The 24,902-nt window shown below is 39.8% G+C and overlaps 1 protein-coding gene across 1 annotated transcript; it reads left to right on the top strand.

Moving 5' to 3' along the window:
• The first annotated feature begins 95 nt into the window (after window positions 1–95).
• Window positions 96–24,467, top strand: samd4b (sterile alpha motif domain containing 4B). Its single transcript, XM_086036188.1, has 13 exons — window positions 96–396; window positions 5,633–6,118; window positions 6,488–6,964; window positions 7,077–7,313; window positions 7,394–7,503; window positions 9,852–9,938; window positions 10,134–10,401; window positions 14,128–14,213; window positions 14,987–15,102; window positions 15,221–15,419; window positions 15,548–15,674; window positions 19,675–19,758; window positions 19,889–24,467. The coding sequence occupies exons 2-13, from the start codon at window positions 5,923–5,925 to the stop codon at window positions 19,915–19,917; spliced, it is 2,016 nt and encodes a 671-aa protein (XP_085892314.1). The 5' UTR covers window positions 96–396; window positions 5,633–5,922; the 3' UTR covers window positions 19,918–24,467.
• Window positions 24,468–24,902: the final 435 nt, after the last annotated feature.

The raw sequence follows: 24,902 nt of genomic DNA, 5'->3' as shown, positions 1-24,902 counted from the left end.
GTTTTCACTGAACTAAGGTAGAATAGTAGCTTTTTTTTCATGATCACTTTTCTTGTGGTTGACAACATTACGTACAGTCCAGACGTATGACGTCAGACGCATGACGCTAGCCCACGTCAAATGGCAACTCAAAAAAAAAAATCGTAGTACATTTCTCACTAGGCGTCTCTTGTATTGTGATGAACATTTTTTGTACATACATTCTTTGACTTTGTCGGATCCACGGCAGGAATATCTTTCTCATGGACACTACTACGACGGAAGATCGGAATGTACGCCTATCGCTGCTAAGGCAACATTATTGCTAGTAAAACTTGCTAAGCTACGAGGCTAGCGCTAAGATATGCGTTAGCGCCCTAGCCTCAGCTCGCTAAAAGCACGGACTAAGCGACAAAGGTAAACAACTTCATGTCTCGTCCGTGTACATTCGTGTAATAACCCCGAGGTGTTCTCGGTGAACTTATTTAACGTGGCCATGTTGTCGTTGAACTGTTTTGCGGGAGCAGCAACAGCGTCAACGAAAAACAATACAAATTCCCCCTCATTACTAGCAAGGCCGACTTTGCTAGCGCTGGCTAGCTCATTCCAGCTGTCGATGTCGTCTGGAAGTCTCGTTTTACTCTCTGGTGACTATTCCTGGGAACTCTATTCTGACCAAATACCGCTAAGGGCGTGTTTATATCGGTTCTATAGCTCCTAATGTTGCAGGTGTTATCATTTGTAGTGATGGGCGAGTTTTTGACATGCTACATTACTCGTGCCGGTCACCCACTTGTATGGACTGTACTGCACTGCACTGTCCTGTACTGTATGTGTGCACCCACTTAGATTCAGTGGGCTGTGGTATGAGGGCAAAGATTTAAGGCGAGGCGAGGCAGCTTTATATTCAAATGTATATAGCACATTTCATACACAAGACAACTCAATGTGCTTCATACAACCAAAGACACACCTAAAAGCATTTACAGTACAAGCACAACGGCCAAAGACATTTAGGAGCAAAGCAGAGAAAACAAAAGTATCTTACAAATATCAATAAAGGAACGTACAATGACTATATTTAAACACATAACGGAAGAGTTAAAATATTAATTAAATATTAAAATAAAATATTATTAAATATTAATATATCAAATAGGAATTAAAAACTAACTCTGAAATTAATTAAAAAAAACATACAATGCAATTTAATTTCAAAATATTTCATGTTTCTGAAAAGCACGGGCACCTTGACACTGCCCATTTTATAGATTGTAAAATAATCATATTGGGTTTCTCCCTTCAGCATTGTGATTGCGATTTAATATGCAATTATTTCTGCAAGGTCCTCTTCCCATGTACAACAAACACAATCGTTTATCTGTCTTACAATTGTAAGATAGATAGTATCAGATTTATTATACATAAATGTTTTGGTCTTATAGGTTAAGGTGTTTTCTCACTGAGCGGCGAATGCTTGTGCTTCCTTTTCTGTTGCCGGTTCTTCTCTCTAGAATGATCTTCCATTATCCATGTTAGACAAGCCCCCTTTCTGTCCATTTTTAAAACTCGTTTGAAGACACATTTTGCGCAGGGCTCCAGACTAGACTAGACTGCCCCGAGGTGGTGACTTTTTGACCCTAAAATTTAAGACAGTACAGTGGTACCACCTCTACTTACGAAGTTAATTGGTTCTGGAAGAAATTTCTTAAGTAGAAAATTTTGTAAGTAGAGACGTGTTTTCCATGTAAATGCCCTAATACGTTCCAAGCCCCCCAATATTCACATAAATGTTTTATAAAGCAAAACAATGCATCAAAACATGTAACAAATACATCTTACAATTAGATTATTGTACAATAAATGAGAGTTGTGCATAATGTAAAAAACAAAGAATAGAGTAAAGAATAAAAATGGTTGTTTACCTTTTAACTGCTGTCCACATCCCTTTTTGCCCTCTTTTGTTCATGTTCTCTCTCAGAAGTGGTTTTTGCCTGGCGTTTTGTAAAGAACTGAATTAATAACGTGGCGTTTGTAGATACATTACGGTCATATTCTTTGGCGAGATCAACCAAACGCATCCCCTTTTCATACTTTTCTGTTATTTCTAGCTTTGTTTGTATGGACAAAAAAATGATTTTCTCCTTTTTTTCTTTTCCTCGTTTCTAATTCACGTCAAACTATCGGAACACCTCATGGCCCGAGGGGCGAATCTAGAGGACGCTGCATAGACATATCTATCACATGTCTGTCCATCTATCTACCTGTATATCTACACACATAGACACATACGGTAGAGGTCCCTCTTAGCCAATGGGATAACAGGAAGATGCTAGGTAATAGCCAATGGCAGAGCAGCTATGAGTATGTTTCGTTCAGGAAACTCTGGAGCTGCTAGTAGCAGCCCATACTGCGAGTAGCAGCCCATACTTTTACCTTTCGTATCCTGAAATTTCTTTTGTAACAAGAGGCAATATTTTCCTGTTGATGCGTTTCTTAAAAATTTTGTATAAAGAGACGTTCGTAAGTAGAGGTACCCCTATGGCGAGCAGGCTCATTGCGTTGAGCGCATGGAGGTTGACTTAGAAAATATTTGAAAGTGCTGACTTAGAAAAAAAGTCATTAAATATGAGCTCCAGGCAGACACCGACTCATCGCCCGGGGGGTGTCCATACCACTGTACATTTTTCATCTTCTCGTGCATGTACAACCCTTAAATTGTTTTTCGTTTTTAAATTATTCTTGAATTATTTTTGTTGGTGACAAACTCTTGCTCAACACCTCAACCCATTTATCAGTAATATAGTAAAAATGAGTGGAAATGTGAACTTTTAAACACATTGATTTACAGTGTGCGCTGCTAAATGTTCTGCTTGCGCCTCTAAAATTTCAGGTTAGAGGCTTGTGTACTCCTTGAAAAAAAAGTTAGTCTCCAGCCCTGCAAAGTTCGTTAAGGATTTCAAAAGGTTCCTAAGACGTTCACAGGCAGTTTTCAGAATTTCTTGGTGACAAGCAAAACTGTTTGAGATAAGTAAAACTCTTTGCGAACGTCTTTGCAACCTTTTGCAACCCTGAACAAACCCTGCCGAGTACCCAACATTCGCTACGCTCGCAAACATTTACAAACATTCGCTGCTCAGTGAGATACCACCTTTAAGCTTACGCTAAAATAAAGGCAAATGAACCATAAATTAATATGAAAGACAGTTCATTTATGTACTTCTTTTAGAGTTGTTAATTTACTAATCAGTTTGACTTGCGGTCTTGTAAGTGTTCACTATGACAACTTCACCAAATTCTACCAAACAACTGTGGCGTAAACATAAGTCAGTTAATTCCATCCACCCATTAGCCCAGGGGTGTCGAACTCTGGTCCTCGAGGGCCGCTGTCCTGCCTGTTTTCCATCTCTTCCTGCTGCAACACACCTGTTTCAAATGATCAGCTCATCAGCAAGTTCTGCAGGAACCTGATCTTGATTCCGATCGTTTGAATCAGGTGTGTTGGACGAGGAAACCTCCAAGACATGCAGGACCGCGGCCCCCGGGGACTGGAGTTTGACACCCTTGCATTAGCCGAACCGCTTATCACTGCCGATGGTGGGGGGGCATGCTGGAGCCTATCCCAGCTGTCTTTGGGTAGTAGGCGGGGTACACCCTGGACTGGCTGCCAGCCAATCGCAGAAGTCAGTAAGTCCAAACTTCATAAACAAATCTGTGTCTTTATCGTTTCAACTTTTCATGCTTTATTGAACAATCATAAGTAAACTTGTGGACCACACTTTTTACCTACTGAACTTACCTAGGCACTATATAATTAAATAAAATGTACCTGTGTGTGTGTGAGTGTATCTCTCTGTATGTATGTATGTATGTATGTATGTATGTATGTATGTATGTACGTGTGTATATATATACACGTGTGTATATATATATATATATATATATATATACATATGTGTATATATATATACATATGTGTATATATATATATATATATATATATATATATATATATATATATATATATATATATATATATATACACATATATATATACATATATGTATATATATATATATATATATATATATATACATATATGTATATATATATATATATATATATATATATGTATATATATATATATATATATATATATACATATATGTATATATATATATATATATATATATATATATATATATATATATATATATATATATATATATACATATACACACACACACATACATATACACACACACACACATTAGGGGTGTAACGGTGCACGTGGGTGTATTAATACGTTTCGGTATGGCATGTTCGGTTCTCTTGCGTTCGGTTCGGTCCACTTATTAGCGCTAGCTTACGCACGGTCGCTGACTGTTGCTCGCAGGAGAGGAGGGTGGCGGCACAAAAGAGAGAGTCAGAAAAGAACCAGAGCTCGAAGGTCCCCGCGTACACTACAGTCTCCTGTTTAGGAACATTCTGGCTTTCCTGTTCCCCATCGGCGATGGGGAAAGATGTGTGGATAAGTCTGAAAGTTGTGTGCCGACATTGCTACATGAAATCGGCGGCTATGTTGCGGCTAGCACGTCCAACAAGCACGACATCATCCGACTGTGAATGTTTCTTAGACGAGGAAGCAAGCAATCTTTTTAGCCCAAAAGGTCAAACTTAAACAGCGCGATTTATCATATTCTAGCGTCTTCCAGAAACACGCCGTCAGACGTTGTTTATCACGTTTTTACTAATCCAAGTATAACTGCTCACGCTCTTCTTTCTCCGCTGCTCCACTTGCTTGCCATACGATGCATTCATGAACCTCGGAAACATCACAACTCTGCAACGCACGAATCACAGATAACCCAATTCGTTACAATATGCTGTTGAACATTCAAAGATTTCAATGCCTAAAAAGTGTAAAGAATTTCAAAAAGACTTTTTAAAATGACTGTAATTTTTTTCTCATTATAAAAAGAGTTTTAATATAGTTAGCAATAATGGTAACTGTTATTGTATGTATTTTTTTTTGTCACAAAAAGTGTATACATGTTCTGTAATGACAACTTGTCCTTAACTTTAACTAATACTTAGATGTGTCATAAGCTGTTGCTGCTGAGTGTTTAAAGATTTCAGTGTCTTAATAATTTACAAAATTAAGAGATCTTTATTGTTAGTGTATTTTTTATTCTGGTGTAATTTCTTAGAATATCACCCGAATGGTTTGCTTTTATTTATTTTTTTCTAAAAAAATGTACCATTTTACTTGTCTGCTGTATTATTGTGTGTGTGTAAAATGTGAAAGATTTGTTGATTTATACGAGACCCGCTTTCTCAGACAGATTAATGTCGACGATTCCAGTGCTATACTGTGAGTAGTGATGGAGGTGTGTCATATGGAGAAAAATATTATATCCTGGTACAGATAATTTATACCCTGGTGATGATATAGATTCCGATACAGTATTTTTCTTTAAAATTACATGAAATTCGTGTCAATTTTCTCGGATTACAAAAACCATGAAAACCCACATTGACTACATGGGCTGTTTTCTTTGGTATCAAGACAAGGACTTGATTAAAATTTCTAAATGTTCATCACAATTCAAATGCTAACAACATTCCTTTCTATGTTATTCTGCTTTCTTAGGGGACCAATGTGATCCTGAGCATGCAAGAGTGACTCTACAATATATTTGGACTCCTCCTGCCAGGAACATTTTAAAAGGAATCCCCCAAACAGGACACACAGCAACCTGTCAAGATTTCTCATGATGTTTTGCTGCACTTGAACCATGTGAGGGTCTCTGAGTTGGCGTCTGGGGAAAAGACTGACCCTGTCTGTCCCTGAAAAGTGTGCCTCCCCACCCCATTGCCCCTTTCTCCCCCCTACCCCATCCACACATTTCCCATCTCCTCACCTAAAAAAAGAGGCACGCCATGATGTTCAGAGACCAGGTAGGTATCCTCACAGACTGGTTCAAGGGCTGGAACGAGTGTGAACAGACGGTGGCGCTGTTGTCCCTCCTCAAGAGGGTGTCCCGCACACAGGCTCGCTTTTTACACATATGCCTTGAACACTGGTTGGCGGACTGCACAGAGATTCATATCCTGGAAGCGGAGGCCAACAATGCAGGTAGGTGAACATTTATTTCCATATTGGTATACAGTGGAACCTCTGAGGTGGCTCACAGTCTGTACTGGGATGCTGGTGAACATCCAATTGGATTTTGACCTAGAAATACAGCTACAAATGCTACTTGTTGAATTCCGTCTAGTGCTGGGCAAACTGTCACTGGATAAAACATGTAATTGCAATACGGGCAACGTGTGATGGCCGCCCATCATTTGGAGAAAGTGCTAAATGAAGAGCAAAGAAAAACCCTAACCCTGAACTGAGGTAAACTGAGGTTTGTGGGCAACTTTGGAGGTTCCCCTGTATATCCAAATGGGTGTTTGAACATAAATAAAGCAGCAGCACTGATTGAATGTCCTCTGCCCTCAGCCATAGTCAACCAGTGGCACCAGGAGCCCAAGGACAAAGTGGTGTCCTTGCTCTTGTCCCATCTGCCTTTGCTGCAACCGCGCAACAGCAAGGCCAAATGTGAGTACATGAAGCTGCTGCAGAAGGTGTTGAGTCACACCATTGAGAGTAGCTTGTTTGTGGAGGAGAGCAGACAGCTACTGTCCTACGCACTCATCCACCCTGCCACCACGCTGGAGGACCGCACGTCCCTGGCTATGTGGCTCAACCACCTGGAGGAGCACCTATCCGGCGGCTACACGCCGTCCACACGGGCACCCCCCAGCCCGTACCACCCGCGTCAGGGCTCTGACGAGTGGTCCAGCTCGGCCGAGGCCCTGGAGCCCGCCCACGCCTGGCACGACAAATCCCCCTCATCCAGCACGTCTCCTGCAGGCCAGAACGGACACATAGCTTTTCCAGGCGGATTGTCCTCTCCTGTCAACAGCAATAACACAGGTTTTTTTTGTTGTCTTTTTGCTCACGCTGTCAAAATTGCAAATAATACACTTGTATTGTTATGCATTTTTTAAATGTTTTATTTTTTTAATAAACATCTCCTCATTCCCAGGACTGGGCGGGCAGATGCAGCCCAGCCCCCTGAAGAAGTCCGTCATCCCTTCCAGTCCCCAAATGTGTGGCTCAGAGTGGCTCAGTCAGGATGACACTGGGAGCCGGCAGAACTTCCTCCCGACGGACCACGCGCCGCTCTCCCCTCAGAGCAGCGTGGCCTCCTCGGGTAGCGAGCAGACAGAAGAGCAGGGCTCGGCACGCAACACCTTCCAGGAGGACGGCAGTGGCATGAAAGGTCGGAGGACTCTCTGTCGTGTGTGACGCTGCAGTGATGTGAGCTGACCTGTCATTTTGTCCGGTGGTGTTTTGCTGCAGATGTTCCCGCGTGGTTGAAAAGTCTCCGCCTTCACAAATATGCATTGCTTTTCTCCCAAATGACCTACGAGGAGATGATGATTCTCACGGAGCATCATCTGGAATCTCAGGTTTGTAACGCAAACACAAAGATCTGATTTAGGTTCCAGCGATATGTAAAAATTTGAACAGCCGTTAGATTGTACAATTTGGAAACTGACCATAATCTTGCAGGACTGAATAAATGTCATGATACAACACGCCACTTCATTCTATTAGGCAGTCTGTATAATAGGGATGTCACAATATTGGCAATATTGCGATATCGCGATATTAAAATTGCCACAATATCATCATAGTCATGTCACGATATTAATAGCAGTAAATCTGTTTAAAAGCCCAAGTTGTGCAGTTCCAGCACCCTCTGGTGTTTAGTTTATTAATGCAGATTCATTTGATGCCAGCTATGTTTAAGACCCACGCCAATCGCCATAAGACAATTTACTTTGTTAAACGATGCATGATGAAGGCGGCTGACCTTGTATGTCCCGCGAAGCGACAAGCTTTTGCCAATATTGTTTTATCAGTATCTACTACCAGGTTACCCCAAATTAACAGCCCTGGCTGCTAAAATTTTGTGCATGTTTGGGACAACCTACCTTTGTGAACACATTTTCTCAGTCATGAATATTAATAAAACAAAAATGCGTTCAAGGCTCACAAACAAGCACTTAAATGACATTCTGAAAGTGACAGCTAGTCAGGAGATGGCACCTGGTATTGATGCACTTGTACAGTCTAAAAGATGCCTAGTATCAGGAACAAAAACAAGTCCAGACTCGACTAACACCTTTATAATGCGGCCTTAGATACTGTTTGCATGGAAAAAATACTGCTCTGTGAAAATGAGTGCTTACTGTGATGATTAATAAAATGTGCAATTCAAGTCAGCAACTTCACAACAAAAACTATGGTGGAATTCTACTGTTCATGCAACTCCATGCATTTTCAGTATGTATTGGATGTGTACGTGTGTTTCATGTATAAGGTTTACACATTTTCAGGACACGTGAATACTTTCTTTACACATTTAACTGCATTCTTTTTAGTTTGTAAGGTGTAGGCAGGCCAAGCCTATTTCTTTGTGAATGCTGTTATGTACAAAAACAAAATATTGTGTTTTTTTTTGTTTTTAAATATGTTTTTTTTTACAATATCGCAAGATTTTATACAGTACCGTGAGATTTTCATATATCGGCAACCTCCCCACAATATCGTGATAATTGTTAATTGATATTATTGTATCGTGACATTTGGATATTGTGACATCCCTACTGTATAAACATTAATAGTGTCAAATCAAGGGAATCTGATTCCATGAAAAAAAAGTTTAAGCTCTTTCAGTATCCAAATGATATTCCCCACACGGCGCCATCGTGAGCATTTTTTAGTGGTTCATGTAATATATTTTGGTATAAAAATGATGTATGGTGTCGTCAAGTATTGTCATAATTTGTACAGCACTCCTAACAGTCAAATTTCATGTTCTTCATTCAAGAAGGGAGAAAAGGCATTTACAGCGACAGTGGCTGTCAAATGAAGCCAGGCTGCCGCTTCCAAAAGTCAGTCAATGGGGAGCTCTGTGTTGCCTAATGTCAGAAGCGTGATCGATCCTTATCAAAATGTGTACATGTATATGCATGTCCTAATGAAAGTCGTAATATTTTTTTTATTTATGGACAGGAGCTGCTCCCAACGTGTCATCTTCATACGCAATTGATTAATGACACCTATCAACTCAAAAATATTGTAATTGTAAAAATATTGGCTATTTATAGCTACTCATACACAAAACAAAAAACTGTTTTTCACTGTACTTCCAGTTTCACTTTTGATGGTGCACGTGGTGCTTTCATGGACAACTAGATTCCACCTGATGGTGTCACAGTATTAGATGTATTGCTTTGGCCTGAGCACAGAAGCAGCGAATAGACACAGGAATTTCAGCGACTAATGAAAGATATGTCCAGTTCATTGAAGACTCTGAATTGTCTCCAAATTCACTCTTAATTGTCCATGGGTGTGAATGCGAGTGCGACTGTATCGTTGTCTATTTGTACCCTGCGAATGATTGGCGATTAGTTCATGTTAGGATATTGACAGGATAAGCCCCAACTCACTTGTGGCCCTAATAAAGATGAGCTATAGAAACTGGATGGAAAGATGTATTCCTCCTGTCTCATCAATGGTAAACACTTGTGTCCTTAAACCTGATTGTAATACATCACCTTTCAATGAGGCGTGAAATTAAACATTGTCCTCGGGCGGTCATATGTAGCGACGGCATGAATGCTGTCCCTGCCCCTTGGCTTCAACAAAACAGATGGTGATTACGTTTCGTTGTGTAGCAACATTATAAATGCCTGAGGCGAGAAATGACGCGTTTGCTTAATACACGTCTTATCTCCTTCCTCTTTAGAACGTTACCAAGGGAGCGCGGCATAAAATTGCTTTGAGCATCCAAAAACTGCGCGAGCGGCAGAGTGTCCTCAAGTCTTTGGAAAAGGTAATTAACACAACGTTTTTCATTTATTTATTTATTTTTATGAGTTTATTTTTTGGGACCAATCAGTATGTAGTAATTAATCTTCATGTGACTCGGTCCGCTCGGTCAGGGAATTCCCCTTCAGCTTTTTGGCTGATTGGGTTTTAGTTACTTCTCGGACTCATATGGCAGACTAATGTGCTCCCGTGTTTGCAGGACATTTTGGAAGGAGGAAACCTGCGCAATGCTCTGCAGGAGCTGCAGCAGATCATCATCACACCCATCAAGGCCTACAGCACGTTGACACAGACCCTGCAGGAGCCGGCCAGCGCTTCTCCAGAAGTGACAAAGTCGGCGACGGAAAAAGACGCGGCACCTGAGGGATTTCATTCCCACAGCACGCCCACCTGCGATGGAGACTCCTCAGCGACGCCCATCTCGGACGGTGACATTGCCGGACAGTTCACCCGAGTCATGGGGAAAGGTAAGAGACACCTGTTTGTTTTACTTGCTGTGTGCTTAATAGGACTGCTCGATAATTACAAATAAATGTAAGCAAGTTCCTTTTTGACCAGACAAATTTAAAAAATAAGTTATTATAACATTTTTAAAAAGGTGCAAATGCATACATTCAAGTATGATTTCCTTGTGTAAACAAACAGCGAGTTGGATATAAATGAATATTAATAATATTTTTTTAAGATTATGCCAATTTTGTAATTGTGGAGTGTAATAAACGTAATTGTAATTGAATTTCAATTAATTGCACAGGCCTAGTGCTTAGCAAATATGTTAGAACAACTCCTAATGTAAGGTTCATGCCACAGCTGCCTCTCTTATGGTTATTACATCAGTATGGAGAAGCTCTTCGACCAAAATGATATTTTTCATGCTAAAATATAATTTTTATTGTAATCTGTCAATTTTAAAATGTGATGTTTCACAAAAAAAAACGGAATAAATAGCCAAGCGCATATTTTTCTTGATTAAGATGTCAAATGACAGTTGTTTACTTTCCATTCTTGAACAATTTTAGCACTTGAATGTTATGCTTGATTCCTTTCTGGCAGGTTTAAAATTTAAGTAAAAAATAGGAATTATTTTTGAAATTCCTTTTTCCTCTTCAAAATGGTAAAATTTTGAGAGCGCCGTAAAGTTGAAAGAGTCTGTATTAAAGCATTTCATGACACTGTATTGTGGCTTCATGATTTTATATGGTTTAGTAATTTTCTTTAGTCACCTTTCGCTGACTAGCTACATTGCATAATTTTTACAGTGCAATCCAGCATGCTGTTTTTTTTTTTTTTTTACAGTGTACACCCCCCGACCCCGTATTGTATTCTACATCCCGATAAAATACTGTAAGCCAATTTGAATACATCGCTCCGTGCCTTGCCTAGCGCAGAATGCGTTCAAGTTTACTAAATTTAATTTAGTGAAGAAGAGGACACAAGTGTCAATAAAGATAGGAGGATGAACTTAAACTTGATCGCTTGGCAACCATGGGAACTGCTGCAAGAGTGGAGCCGCATTAGGACAGAGGGAAGACAGTCAGAGGAAGCATGAGATCACGCGCGGATAATCAATATGGATAATTTCTTACATTTACAACTTCATATGTTGTTCATTAAAATTTGATTTGTTAGTTCAAAATTTGTCATTGTAAATATTTTCATACAAACATTTTTTTTCTTAGAGCAACACTGTGTCATATGTCAGTCTTTGTTGATTATGGCAGCGCCATGTGAGAAAAAATCGCTAGTGTTTTGACAAGTCAACCACTTTTCCCATGCGTGCCAGCGTGTAGTGTCGTGAAATCCTGAGCTCTCGCTGGCCTGCAAGTTGAACTGAATTACATTTCTATTTCCAGTGCCTGTGTGAAAGATGAATAGTGATGAGGTAATTGGGCTTCTGCCATGACACCAGTAATGGCATGTAGTAGGGCTGCACAATATTGGAAAAAAATGACATTGCGATTTTTGGGTGGTTTGCGATATATATTGCGATATTAAAAATAGAATTTTCACCGGATGACTTGAATAGATTTGTTTGGGAATAATTGGGTTAACTCACCATGACATCATTGTATTCATATAATACCTTTAAATCCCACGCCAAATCCCACGCCAACTTTGAACGCCCTATTTACGCTGATGTCCAGTGGTTGGTGAAGCGTCTTCCGCTTAAAAATCATCATAGGTGGCTGTTTCTCTCCATTGCCATGGCAACCAAGCACAACAGTAAAAGCCAACTTCTCATGCCCCGTTGTGTGTATCCTTACCGTGCTGGTCCCCTTCTTCTCCACAGTATGGTTCACTGGGATGTCGTAAGTGAGCGGCACATCGTCCATGTTGGTGATGTGGTTGGCCCGGATGCGTTTGTCGGCAATCTTTTTACGACAGTAGGAGCGGAAGATGGCCACCTTTTACTTGTAATCCGCCGGATTACAAGGAAAAGGTGCTGCCGGGATGTGTAACAATGTGATATGTTGTTGTTGTTGTTGTTATTGTTATCAGTTACGCCAATAGGGGGCAATCATGCACTGTTGAGAGAGTGGAAGCCGAACGTGTAACAGGTTGTTGACACTGACTAACTGCATGTTCGAATAAATGCCGACCGAGTTGGGCCAAAGCAAAGAAGCTGGACGTGTTTTTTATTAAAAAGACCCACACTTTAACAGGATGTATAGATGGCGTGTCTCTGCGTGGGTGCCATTTTCAATGTTGTTATGCACAATGAATGCATATACCGGCACTATCTACCTATTGGGGCGTGCCTTTAGCGTCCTCTGTCACAGCCACCCTCCTCCCTTTTACGTCCGCATGGTGTCCTCATTCATGTCCGCCTTTTCTCTATATAACCAGCGTGTTGGCAGCAAATGCTCCCAGTCAGTCAAACGCAGCGCTCAACAAAGTCACATAACATTCACAGATATTGGAACACATAAGCTACACTGCATTGTAATGCGCACCGTCCATTTTGGAGAAAATTTTAGACTTTTAATTGCGCCTTATAGTCGTGAAAATACGGTACTTATTTTTCTTACTAAGGTTTGAACTGTGAGCATGTTTAAACAAGATTGAAATGTTGTTGGTGAGGTCTTACAGCCTTAAAACACAGTATAATACTTTGCATATTTCACCTATTGTAGGTTATTTTTGGAACATAACCCCCACAATAAACGAGGGACTATTGTCGCCTTCACTCTTCTAAACATGGCATTCTGATTAATATTGTGTTTGTGAAATGATTTAAGCAGTAAATCCACCTGTTTTTGGCCATCTCAGCGGGCGGCCATTTTGTCACTTCTGTCCATAAAAAATGACATCAGTTGCTCAGGGCTCAGCTGAGCCATGATTGGTCGTCATCTAAGCCCTGAGCAACTGTGATGTCATTTTCAGTCGACAGCAAGTGGCAAAATGGCCGCCCCCTGAGATGGACAAAAAGAGGTGGATTTTGCTGTTAACTCAAACTTGATTTTTCCGGCTATTCCAGACCTTGTAACACATTCCAAAATCATGCATGTTATTGTCATCTTAAATGAACCTTTGACAACTTCTCACCTTGCTTATAAGTCACACACATTTAAAAAAAAAAAAAAAAAAAACAACAACAAAAAAAAACTACATTTACAGTATGTATCAGAAGGTGTGAAGGAAGTCGCACATCGAGAAATAAAAACGCAAAATGAATGATCATGAAGTACTACCGGTTGCGTTTTGTGATTCGTTCGTTGTATGTCCTCATCTCACCTGATAGAAAGGAAGCAAGAACCTGTCGCCATGGCAACTCAATTTCCCCACTTCCTACGGTAAAAAGATGCTGATTCGGCTTCTGCCCTGATCATCGCGATATAACACGTGACTGCCACTTGTTAGTCACAGTTCTCCTTTAGGTCATCTTCTCAATTCAACACTTTGGCCTCCCGTTGTGAAATTCCACTGAGTTCTACATCTCATGTTCTGAAACGCCCTCGTGCTGCTCTCGTTTATAATTTCAAATCAATATATATTTTTTTGTAACATTCATTTAATGCAGGAACTGTCTTCCTGTGGATATTGTCGTTGATTTTTCGGGACATAACGGAGTGAAAGTATGCTAAAGTGCTTCCTGTAGTTGTAATGTACAGTATTATGTAACAAATTATTAATTGTTCTTCTCAACATTGTGCACTCATTCCACATGAACGGGCTCACTTCTTTTGTTTCAGTGTGCACGCAGCTGCTTGTGTCGAGGCCAGATGAGGAGAATATCAGCTGCTACCTCCAGCTCATTGAGAAGTGTCTAATACACGAGGTGAGTGTGTGTACCTGATGTATTTTCAGCAAATGGTGTCCAGGGGTAGAGGTGCGTTTTTGACTCTACTGCAGATGGGGTGGAGACCTTAACAGACCCCACATCTGAGAGACTATGTGCCTTGGTAGGTGCTGCTATTTTCATAGATAAAGTTCAAACTGGCTCATTTATTCACTCTGTGTCGACGTCTCTGAATTGAGATGACCTAATTCCCTCCATTTAAGGGAGTGAGTAACTGTTACCAATGGATGCCATAGATAAGGGCTTTACAAAAAACTGCTGTGTACTGTACCAAAAATACCGTGTTAAAATTCATGACTAGCGTTTGAGTCAAGAACAGCATAGCTCAACATAGCTTCTGTAGGAAGGTACCTTTGGTAAACTTGCCCCTGCTAAAATGGCAGTGACGTTAGCAAACTTTTAGACTGCTGTTATCTCCTTTCAATCTGTTTACTTATGACACAAGAGCAGCGCAAGTCAGAAACACATGACCAGTGTCTGTTGATGGCGCCATTAAACGGCGGTGTGGCGAATTGCGGCCAGTTGTGGAACTAACACATTTTGAGAGATACTGTACAAACGGATGCTTTGGGTGGACTGGCGCTAGTTTTAGCGTAGCTGATTGCAGCTACTTCCTGTTTTGTTGCTGTGAACTTTTTGTAAAGTTGATGATTGGGGGATTTCCATCATTTATCAGCTTGTGCACAACCACAACCTAGTTGAACTTAAAATGAGTTGCTTGAAGGTCAATGTTTTTTCTTCATTCTTTTAAGGCTTTCACAGAAACCCACAAGAAACGTCTGGTTTCCTGGAAACAGCAGGTCCTCAAACTGCTCCGCCTGGTCCCTCGGAAAGCCATGCTGGACATGCCCGTGTACCGACAGAAAGGGTGAGCTGAGCACCCCTTCCGATCCTAGCCACCATTTGATGTCAAGTACATTCGGTACAGTCAAAATGGCGTTCCCCAAGTTTATTCCCTTTTGCATTGTTGTGTGTTCCCGCTCCAGCTGGGCCTACGGGTCCAACTCCCTCCCCACAGCGGGCTCTGTGAGTGGAGGCGTGGGCCGGCGGGGCCAGAGGCAGTTCCAGATAACCCCCCGTGGGCTCCAGGCGGGGCGCATAGGTCTGCTGAGTCCCAGCGGTATTGGCGGCGTCTCTCCTCGCCACACGCTCACGAACCCCGCGCTGGCAGGCCAGGGTCGTCAAGTCAGTACAGCGGGGCCAGTGTGCTACCCGTCGTTTTGTTCTTTCTTTACGATCATCGCAGCTTCGGCGACCGAGCCTAATGACAACCAACTGACATGACTCATCAGTAAATTTCTCCTGGTTTTTAGAGCCTGTGGTTTGCCAACCCTGGGGGCAGTAACAGCATGCCAAGTCAAAGTCGCAGCTCTGTGCAGCGGACCCACTCGCTCCCTGTCCACACTTCCCCGCAAACCATGCTCATGTTCCAGCAGCAAGGTACTGTATCAACACTCTACCATCAGCCGCCAACATTCTGTACTGTATTTCTTCAAATAGTCTCTTTTCTTGAACTACTTTACTGCCAGTATCCTTCGATACTGTCCAATACTGCTTCAAAATCCACCTTCTCTGCTCTTGAATCAAGTAACTGTAATCTCAGTTCTTTGGTACTTTTGTTCACTCATGGACACAATGAGTCATCTGCTCATTCTGTTGCTGACTAAAGCTAGTGTTGCCACAGTTACCCTGAAAAAGTAACTTATTTATTACTTGATTTTAAAAGTAATCAAGTTAGATTACAAGTTACTTAACTAGTTACATCCAGCAGATGCCAGCTACCCATCTTAACATAAAAATGACCACCGTTTTTGCCTACCTAATTATACCTAAATACCTAATTGGAAGTTCCTTTTTAAATGTGACGTTTAAAAATAACAACCCATCTTAACATAAAAATGGCCACCGGTTTTGCCTACCTAATTATACCTAAATACCTAATTGGAAGTTCATTTTTAAAAGTGACATTTAAAAATAGTTGCTTTTTAAAATTTAAATGAAATAAAGACAACCCTTTGTGACTTAACATATTATTTTATCTATATATTAAAAAAAGTCCTTCTGGTTAATTATTATTATTTTTTTTTAATAACATCTAAAGTAAAATAAAAAACTTCACTTTTCAAATCAATACGCGCATCTTTATTGACTGGCCAGGTCCCTTGATGTTACTCTAAGCGGGAATGAATTGAATGAATGGAAATGCTAATGTTCCAGTGTCCCCCCCAAAAAAACATGTTATGATGTGTATTTTAGTAAGAATAGCAGTGCATTTTACTGCACTTTGTAAAAACATACAATAATGACTAGGGATGTCACAATGTCCAAATACAGTAATATCACGATATGAACCTCACGATGCAATAATTATCATGATATTTGGGGTGAGGTTGGCAATATATAAAAAGCTCACAGTACTGTATAAAAGCTCACGATATTGCTATATTGTGACAATTTTAATATCGCTATATCACGATATTGCTGATACTGTGACATCCCTAATAATGACATAATTAAACACTAAAAAGAATTAAACAGTTGTTGTCACTTAATGACATCATTAATTAAACACACTAAAAAGAATTAAACAGTTGTTTTCACTGTATCCATTGAATGGCATCTTTTTGGTATGCGTGCCTTTCATTAAGACGTCTCAACTTACGTTTAATGCTTATTAGCATTCGCATTAAACTAGTGGACGGAAAAGCAAAGGAAGAAGTGCCCAAGTGGTTGTTTGAAATACACAAAGTGTAATTCGTTTTGTTTTACATTTAGTTTGGAAATAAAATTCAATTGGGAGTGGCAATTTTAATTAAAACTAGAAAATATTCCTGATTTCATAATGTTGTTTTCTTTTCTTTTTTTTTTCTTTTTTTTTTTTATACCCAGCTTTTACAGTGCTGTATGTGTAGTTTTTTTGTGCCATTTTCGTCTGGTGGCGTGCCGAGAGATTTTTTTGTAATGTAATTATATTTTTTGTAACATGTGCCTTGGCTCAATAAAGTTTGAGCAACACTGACATAATAGATCCCTCACAGATGCCGTCTGCAGATGAGCAAATAAAGGCCCACGGTCACTTTTTGCAGGAATACGTTATGTGTGTTTTTATACACTCACCTTTGTAATTAAATCTGCTTATTTTCTCATGACATCCTGTATTCATCCCTCTTCTTTTTGCACAAAAGAAGCATTTCACTCAACAATCACGATAAAGAAGCTTTGTCTCCTGGCAGCCATTAGTAGCATCTGTCTTCCTTTTTGGGAAATAAACAAGGTATACTCTGTATTTCAATGAATAGGCGGGAAGCAGCCTCTAACAGTTTTACGGGTGAGTCCGCGTCGCGAAAAAGGTCAGCGTTGACTCTGTTGGAACACGACAGGGTCATTAGAAGCGAAGTCTGCCACGCGGCATCTGGCATACGAGAGCTTGTGTGCGCCTTGCAGAAAGTGCCAGATTGTTTATAGCCACATGCTGCTCGCCTTGTCTTATTAATGTCTCCGGCACAGAGGGAGCGCGACGGCGCTTTATTGTGAAAATACCACCAATACTTCTTTTTTTTTTTTTTTCTTGTCTGTTTGTTTTAGTTGGTGAAGTTGTGCAGCATTTGTGGCGCCAAAACATAAATGAATGAAACATTATTTGACAGGAAGCACAATAAACCTAGAGGATTTGAACACAGTTTAAATAATCTTACAAATTCTGCCAGGGTGTGTAAATATATGAGCTTATGACCTGTATGTGTATAATTATAATATTCTGACTTTATTCTGGTACCTTGTTTTATTGCTATATAAATGCTAAAATAATGCCTTTATTCTTGTAATATTTCAACCTTATTCTTACAAATGAATTCTCTAAAAATTATTCCCGCTACTTTTTTCTTGAATTATATATATATATATTTTTTTTCAAGTCTCCAATTGTGACTTTAGTCTTGTAAATTTAGAGCTTTATTCTTGTAAAAATGTAAATTTTACTTTTGTAAAGTTTCAAATTTATTCTTATAAGATTAACATTTTTTTTTAAATGTTACAACTTGATTCTCATTAAATTATGACTTTCCTGTTCTATGATAAATTTTTCTGTTGATACCACTTTATACTAGGGGTGTAACGGTATTCATGGGTGTATTAATACGTGGTAGGGCATGCTCGGTTCGGTCCACTTGCCTACCGTTTCTGATCAGTTTTTATTATTAGCCCGGGCTTACGCACGAGTAGGTGAGTTTCCACACGGACACTATTGAGTGTTGCTCACGTAGGACACATAAGAGGAGCCAGTACGCCAGAAGCCGTGATAAATCATAAATGGCATTATTATTGCATATGCAAACAAGCACTTAAAACGGCATCATCCGACTGAACGTTTCTTCCACCAGCAAGAAAGCAGTCTTTCTAGCCCAAAACTTCAAACTTAAATAGCGAGATTTATCATATGCTGTTGAACATTAAAAAATTTAAATGCCTAAAAAGTGTACATAATTTCATAAAGACTTTTGAAAGTTAATGTATTTTTTTCATTATAAAAAGAGTTTTAATATAGTTAGCAATAATGGTAACTGTTATGTATTTTTTTCCATCACAAAAAGTGTATGTGTATATACTGTAATGACAACTTGTCTTTAACTTGAATACTTAGATGTGTCATAGTCATAGGCTGTTGCTGCTAAGTGTTCAAAGATTTCAGTGTCTTAATAGTTTACAAAATGAAGAGATCTTTATTGTTAGTGTATTTTTATTCTGGCGTAATTCATGAGAATATCAGTTGAATGGTTTATGGTGTGGCTTTCACACAGACCTGAGTTAATTATTATTTACTGTTTCAATCGAAGATGTAAAAATAAAGTGCTCTATTGTGTGCACTAAAGTGCACTAAAATAAATCATTATTTTTAATTTTTTAAAAATCAAGTGGTAATTACCATCCTCTATTCTGTTACAAAGCCGTCAATATCGTCATGGTCTACAAACATACAGGTATATCTTAGCAATATATCACGTTCGACTGGTTCCACTGGTTCAAAGTCCACAAGAGCTTGTCGCCAGCGCTCTTGCAATCGTCTGCGTATGCCATTAATGCTCTGAAAAATTCCGGGACATTCTCAGAGGGCTTACGACACCCTCACATGTATATTCTCATGTATTTCAGAGACCGAGAATTGAATACAAAATGAATAAAAAATCCGTATACGCTCTCCCTGCTGTAAAGGTGGAAAGATGCAACAGCGCTCCTGGTTTTAGTGGTAGAAATGCAGTTATACAATTCCGCCCTTAATGGGTTCATGTTGACTTTGTCCTTGTGGTATGTCTTTTCCCATTGTGGCCCGCGCAACTCCTTTGTACAACCACGTTTGGAGATGATAAAAAAAATAAAAAGATTTAGTAATCCCATAGCAATTTAATGCTGAATTATGGTTTTCCCACCCTTGTTTTATTATCAGATTGCCAAGTTCCAGGCGCTGACCTGGAGATCAACCCTACGCTGGAGTCGCTGTGCCTCAGTATGACGGAGCACGCCTTAGGGGGTGAGTGTCCTTCGTTCCACTCACGCGAGCCAAACTGTCTCTCGCCCCCACGCCAAAAAAAAATAAATAAAAAATAAAAAAGTGAGCGGTAAGGATAAAATGTCTTGACACATTCTCATCTCCACCACAGATGGAACTGACCGGACATCGACGATATGAAAAGAAGACATAAGGAAAAAAAAAGTTCCTCATCACCCAGCACAAAGATTACATACGCTCGAGCAAACCAGGCAAAATAGTCACTACATAATGACAAAAAAACTGTGTATATGTTCTCTAATATTTTTGTACTTTATTATATACGACTAAGTTTATTATTACACACAAAAAAAAAAAAGAAATACAGATAATTATTATATTGCAGGACAGGGAGGAAGGTTGACGCCCGTGTCACTTGCAGGACTGTGACATGGCGCAATTGTGAGAGAGCGCGAAAGGATCGGTGCTTGTCTTCAAAACGGCCCTTTATGAGTTCTCCTTCTTTTCCTTATTCCCCGCAGACCTACGCCGCCTCGCGTGTGGATCGGCCAGATGTAAGGCACTTTTATACAAACGGCACTAGACTGTAATTGGCTTAAGAAGACACTTTTGAGACCCCGAAAGGCATCTGTAGAGATTCCCCACCCCTTTGTTCAAACGGCGACTAACCCTAACTGTCCTCTCCGGATAACTGAGAGGACGAGTATGCGACTTAACAGCAGGGCTCGCCTTTTATTCGAAGCGTTACACCCTAAAGACTCCTCCTCTCCACTAAAGCCAAAGAGAAGGGTTGTTCGGTCCATGGCTCACTCGGGAAAGATTTCTGGCGACAGAATGGTTTAACTTCAAAAAGCAGTCTGAGAATGCTCGGCTGCGCTTTATCTCCGTTATACTTTTTTTTTCTTTTTTTTTTTTTTAACTCCCCACTGGCGTCAATGATGATGAATTATCGCGTTGTGCTGAGGAGCGAGGGCCAACCAAGGGTTGTACTACTTCACAAGAGCTGATTTAGGGTGGTCACACTCCAGGGACCCCAAGTACAGGTCCTTGGTTTTATGACTGCGGCGGCGTAACACGAAATTTTTACGCGAATCCAAACATGCCGTGGTCTATCACAAACCTGCACTCAAGCAGTAAATTGTATGAAATCACTTCCAGACCATAAATATAAAACAATTCAATGAAAACCCGTAAGTACAGTGGTAACTGATTAGCGATGTATTCTTATGCGGCAGATAAACTAGTTTGTAACATCAGTGTCATAAACCAAGGATGCACTGTACACTATTACCGTAACATTCACATGTACTGTACAAAAGCAAAACTGATAGAGAATGCCTGAATTGGCTTTCACTCTTGACAATCGGCCCCAAAAAAAAATTGAACCGTGCACCCAGTTTGTCACCCCGAATTGCACCCTCTGTCGTCACACGTGACGATTTGATGACTCATGCGTTTCCAAGGTGCTCCAAGATGTCCGTATTTTTCCGTTAGTGTCTGTGTTTCAGTAAGCCCTCAACATTATCGCGTGGTATCAGTGTTGAATTGTTTTAATAATAATAATAATAATAAGAAGAAGAAGAAGGAATAAACAAAAGAAGCGGCCTTCTAACCCCGGCATCTGTCTTGGAATGTGGCAGAGCCGAGGTGCATGTACGTTTGAATATGGTCTCTCTTTTGGCTCACTTTGTTTGTTCGGTTGTTTTGTAAGGCAGGGATAATAGCCGTTTGAGTTTTTATTTTGCGGCAGCACCCATGGTAAAAAAACAAAACAAAACAAAAAATATGGTCATACAGTGGAACCCCCAAAAGTTCACTTACAAGGTACTCTAATTAAAGTTTTCTTGTTGGAAATAATGTAACGTGAATGAACAAGTTTCAAACTGTCAACATTATTACTTAATATGAACTGCGGGTGATCATTTCATGTTTTTTACTGGTTGAAACAGTTCCCAGGTGTTTTAACTGGCCGATGCGGATATTTTGAGGCCGATATTTGACGGAATAAAATTCCGACAACCTATGAATCGGCCAATTAATTTTTTAAATATACAGTGAATAAAATAAATTATTTTTGGTCCTCTAACGCTTCGAACAATAAAGATATGAGAACAATGGACTGTTTTACAATGCTTTGTCCTTCAGTATTTGTTTAACTTTACAATAGAGAAAAATCTGCGTTTTTTTGGGTTTTTTTTTTTTTTGCCCTATTTGCCTACAGGCAGTGTTTCAATGTCATTATCTTTGTCTTATGTTGAAATGTGTTATTGTGTAAAAGAATAAAATAAATTCAGCCGATTTAAGAGGTAAAATTGGCCGTTTAAATTGGCTGGCCAATTAATCAGTTGAACCCAAGTTGTCAAAATATCACAAGGATCAGGAATTATAGGACACTTCACACACTTTTGTCTTACTGAATTTTGTCCAGTAGGCCTAATAGTCCATGTCTCATAATGCTTGCCAACCCTCATCTCACCCTACTGCTGGTCCAGTGGCGAGTACGAATTTTGTTGATGATGATGATTAGGGGCGGAGCTAGAGTTGGCTGCACAGAGAACCCTGAGTCGAATCAAGCTAGTAGAAACTGCGAAGCACCCACCAAGATAGCGTGGGTTCTAATTTCCTTCTTAGAGGCAGCACTTCGGCACCAAGTTGCCAATTTTATACTTTTCGGTTACAATTACCGCATCCAAACTGCAAATGAATGCCGCTTGCGTAAAGCTACCAGACTAATTTAACCATCTGTAGCAGTTCCCTGCCCTCACAGGTACATTTCTAGATATAAGCAGATAACACAATATTTAATGGTTGTTAAACTTCACTCTTGGTGGATGGGCACGGACTCCATAGATCAACTAGTTGTGCACGCCATTCAAAAGTCACCTTACTGTAATACTGTATTTCCCTTTTGAATAATTGTGTGTAGTTACTAGCTGTGCTTTCAGCTACCCAATTTTTACATTAAATACAATACTCTGTTTGATTAATGCATTGTATTTCTCCTAATATATACTAACGAGCTAGACCAGGGGTGGGCAATTCCGGTCCTCGAGGGTTGGTATCCTGCAGGTTTTATGTCACCCTGCTGCAACCCACCTGATTCAAATGATCATATAACGATATCCAGCTTCTGCAGACCTTGCTGATTATATGATCATTTGAATCATTGGTGTTGCAGCAGGAGACATAGAAAACATGCAGGATACCAGCCCTCGATGACCGGAATTTTCCACCCCTAAGATAGACACTTCACCTGTGTCGCAGAGCTAACTACCATAATATGTCAAATTTGAAATTCCATTTGAAATTGAAATGTTGTCATTAGTTCAACTTTGGAGGTTCCACTGTGTACACAAACCTTGTTTTTTTTCTCCCTTGATATGGATAACTTATGCTTACGTTCTATAATTGCATGTGTTTTGCCACACTTAATACAGTACTGTTGTAGATAAGAGGACAACATGGTGAGCGGACATCTTGCAACTAAAGTTCTGTGTATGCGCGTGTGTGTGTGTGTGTGTGTTTATAACGCCTGTTTACATCTTTCTGAGATGATGCCCACGTCATATGTGAAAAAACAAAACAAAAACCCTTTTTATTTCTGCGGATCCTTAAAATGTTGGCTTCATGTTGTCAAGTTATATTGCAGTCATGGTTTTCTTCAGAGCAGGCTCTTGGATACATTTGACTTACTGAAAAAAAAAAAAATTAAAAAAAAAAAAAAAAACGCATCACGCTCGTGCCCGACAAGGACCTCAACAAAGACAGCTGACGTTTTTCGAACTTGTGTTACATATGGCTCGGATTGTGCTTTTCTGAAGCGAAGCGCTGCAGTAGAGTACGGTACAGTAGATGTGCGTAATGATGATGCTGCAGCAGGACATGACTACGCTCTTCTCAGCCATGCTTGATGAGTAATCTGTAAAACACTACAAAACAATACAAGGCCAAGGAGTACTCCATGTTTACATTCCAGTGATGCACTTCCACGTTGTGTGTTTCTGCACTGGGACAGGGGTGGGGAACCTGCCGTCAATTGCTTATCATACATGATGAACAAAAAGTTCCGGATGAACCTAAAATGCAGTATAACCGTACAGATTCAACTTAATTTGACCTCTTAACATTGTGAATGTACATTTCTAACTGCTCAGTGATTGTTTTTGTTTTTTTAATTTTGTGTATTTTGGGGGGGGGGAAATTTGCTGTTGAACTCCTTGTTAGAGAACAGCAAGCTCTGAAAACGTGCTGAAATGACTTACAATGAACAGTTGGATTTGTTCTTTCAAAAGTATAGACCAGGTCAATTCAAGTCATATTCCATTTGAGCTTCATCCTGAAATTTCACCGAATAACTTTTTGTCAGGAGCGTAGGATAAACACTAGTCGGTCATATTTTTCCATGAACCTCCAATGGGCCTCAGAAGACTAAAATGGTTCCCCCATCCCTGCACTAGCGCTCACATTGAGATCATCGATGTCCCTGCCAGGCTTGATTGATGAATTGAACACAACCGGGCTGTTGCTTTTGTCTTAACACAATTTATATTCATTCTAAAGACTTCCCAGACTTTTTCTAATGTTTTATGAAATCCTGTGCATCCTGTGCTTGCTTTTGTTTTGTTGTTGTTGTTTTTTTAACTGTAAGTCCTATGTGAATGGTCTGAAGTGCAGCGTTGTCGGATCATTGGCAGTCCAAATAAAGAGGTTTAGTTCTTTTTGCAACCGAATCGGTGGTTTGTCTTGGTGTCTTTTGATTTGGATCCTCATAGTGGGCAAACAATATTTCAATAAGCACTTGCGCCCCATTGACAATAGTGTAAATCTACAAGGGGAGAAAACACTAGTTAGGAATAATATTTGCATACAAATTCCAAAGAATACTCCTCTAAAAATATTTCACTTCAATGAAAATATAATATTACAAATAATGAGGAACAAACTTGTAATAATATATGCAATGCTCCCAGAGACTAAGTGATTGGAATAGTTAACTATGTGTTATGGTAACATTAAAAAGTAGTACAATTATGAAGGGAAGATAACCAATTATACGAAATATAGTACAGCTAGTTTTACCATTGTAAAGTTATTTTAACCAGTAAAACCCAATGTCTCTGCAAATTTAAGTGCACCAGTTGAGCGATGAGTTTAAGATCATAAAA

Source organism: Filicampus tigris, chromosome 7 (assembly GCF_054856515.1).
Source record: "Filicampus tigris isolate MCC_2025a chromosome 7, RoL_Ftig_1.0, whole genome shotgun sequence".
Taxonomy (NCBI): Eukaryota; Metazoa; Chordata; class Actinopteri; order Syngnathiformes; family Syngnathidae; genus Filicampus; species Filicampus tigris.
This window is presented reverse-complemented; position numbering and strand designations above follow the sequence as displayed.

Coding starts and splice junctions, on each gene's coding strand:
- samd4b (XM_086036188.1), top strand. CDS start 5,923: ATGATGTTCAGAGACCAGGTAGGTATCCTCACAGACTGGTTCAAGGGC. Junction 6,119..6,487: donor AGCGGAGGCCAACAATGCAG/GTAGGTGAACAT, acceptor CTCTGCCCTCAG/CCATAGTCAACCAGTGGCAC. Junction 15,675..19,674: donor GCTCATGTTCCAGCAGCAAG/GTACTGTATCAA, acceptor TTTTATTATCAG/ATTGCCAAGTTCCAGGCGCT.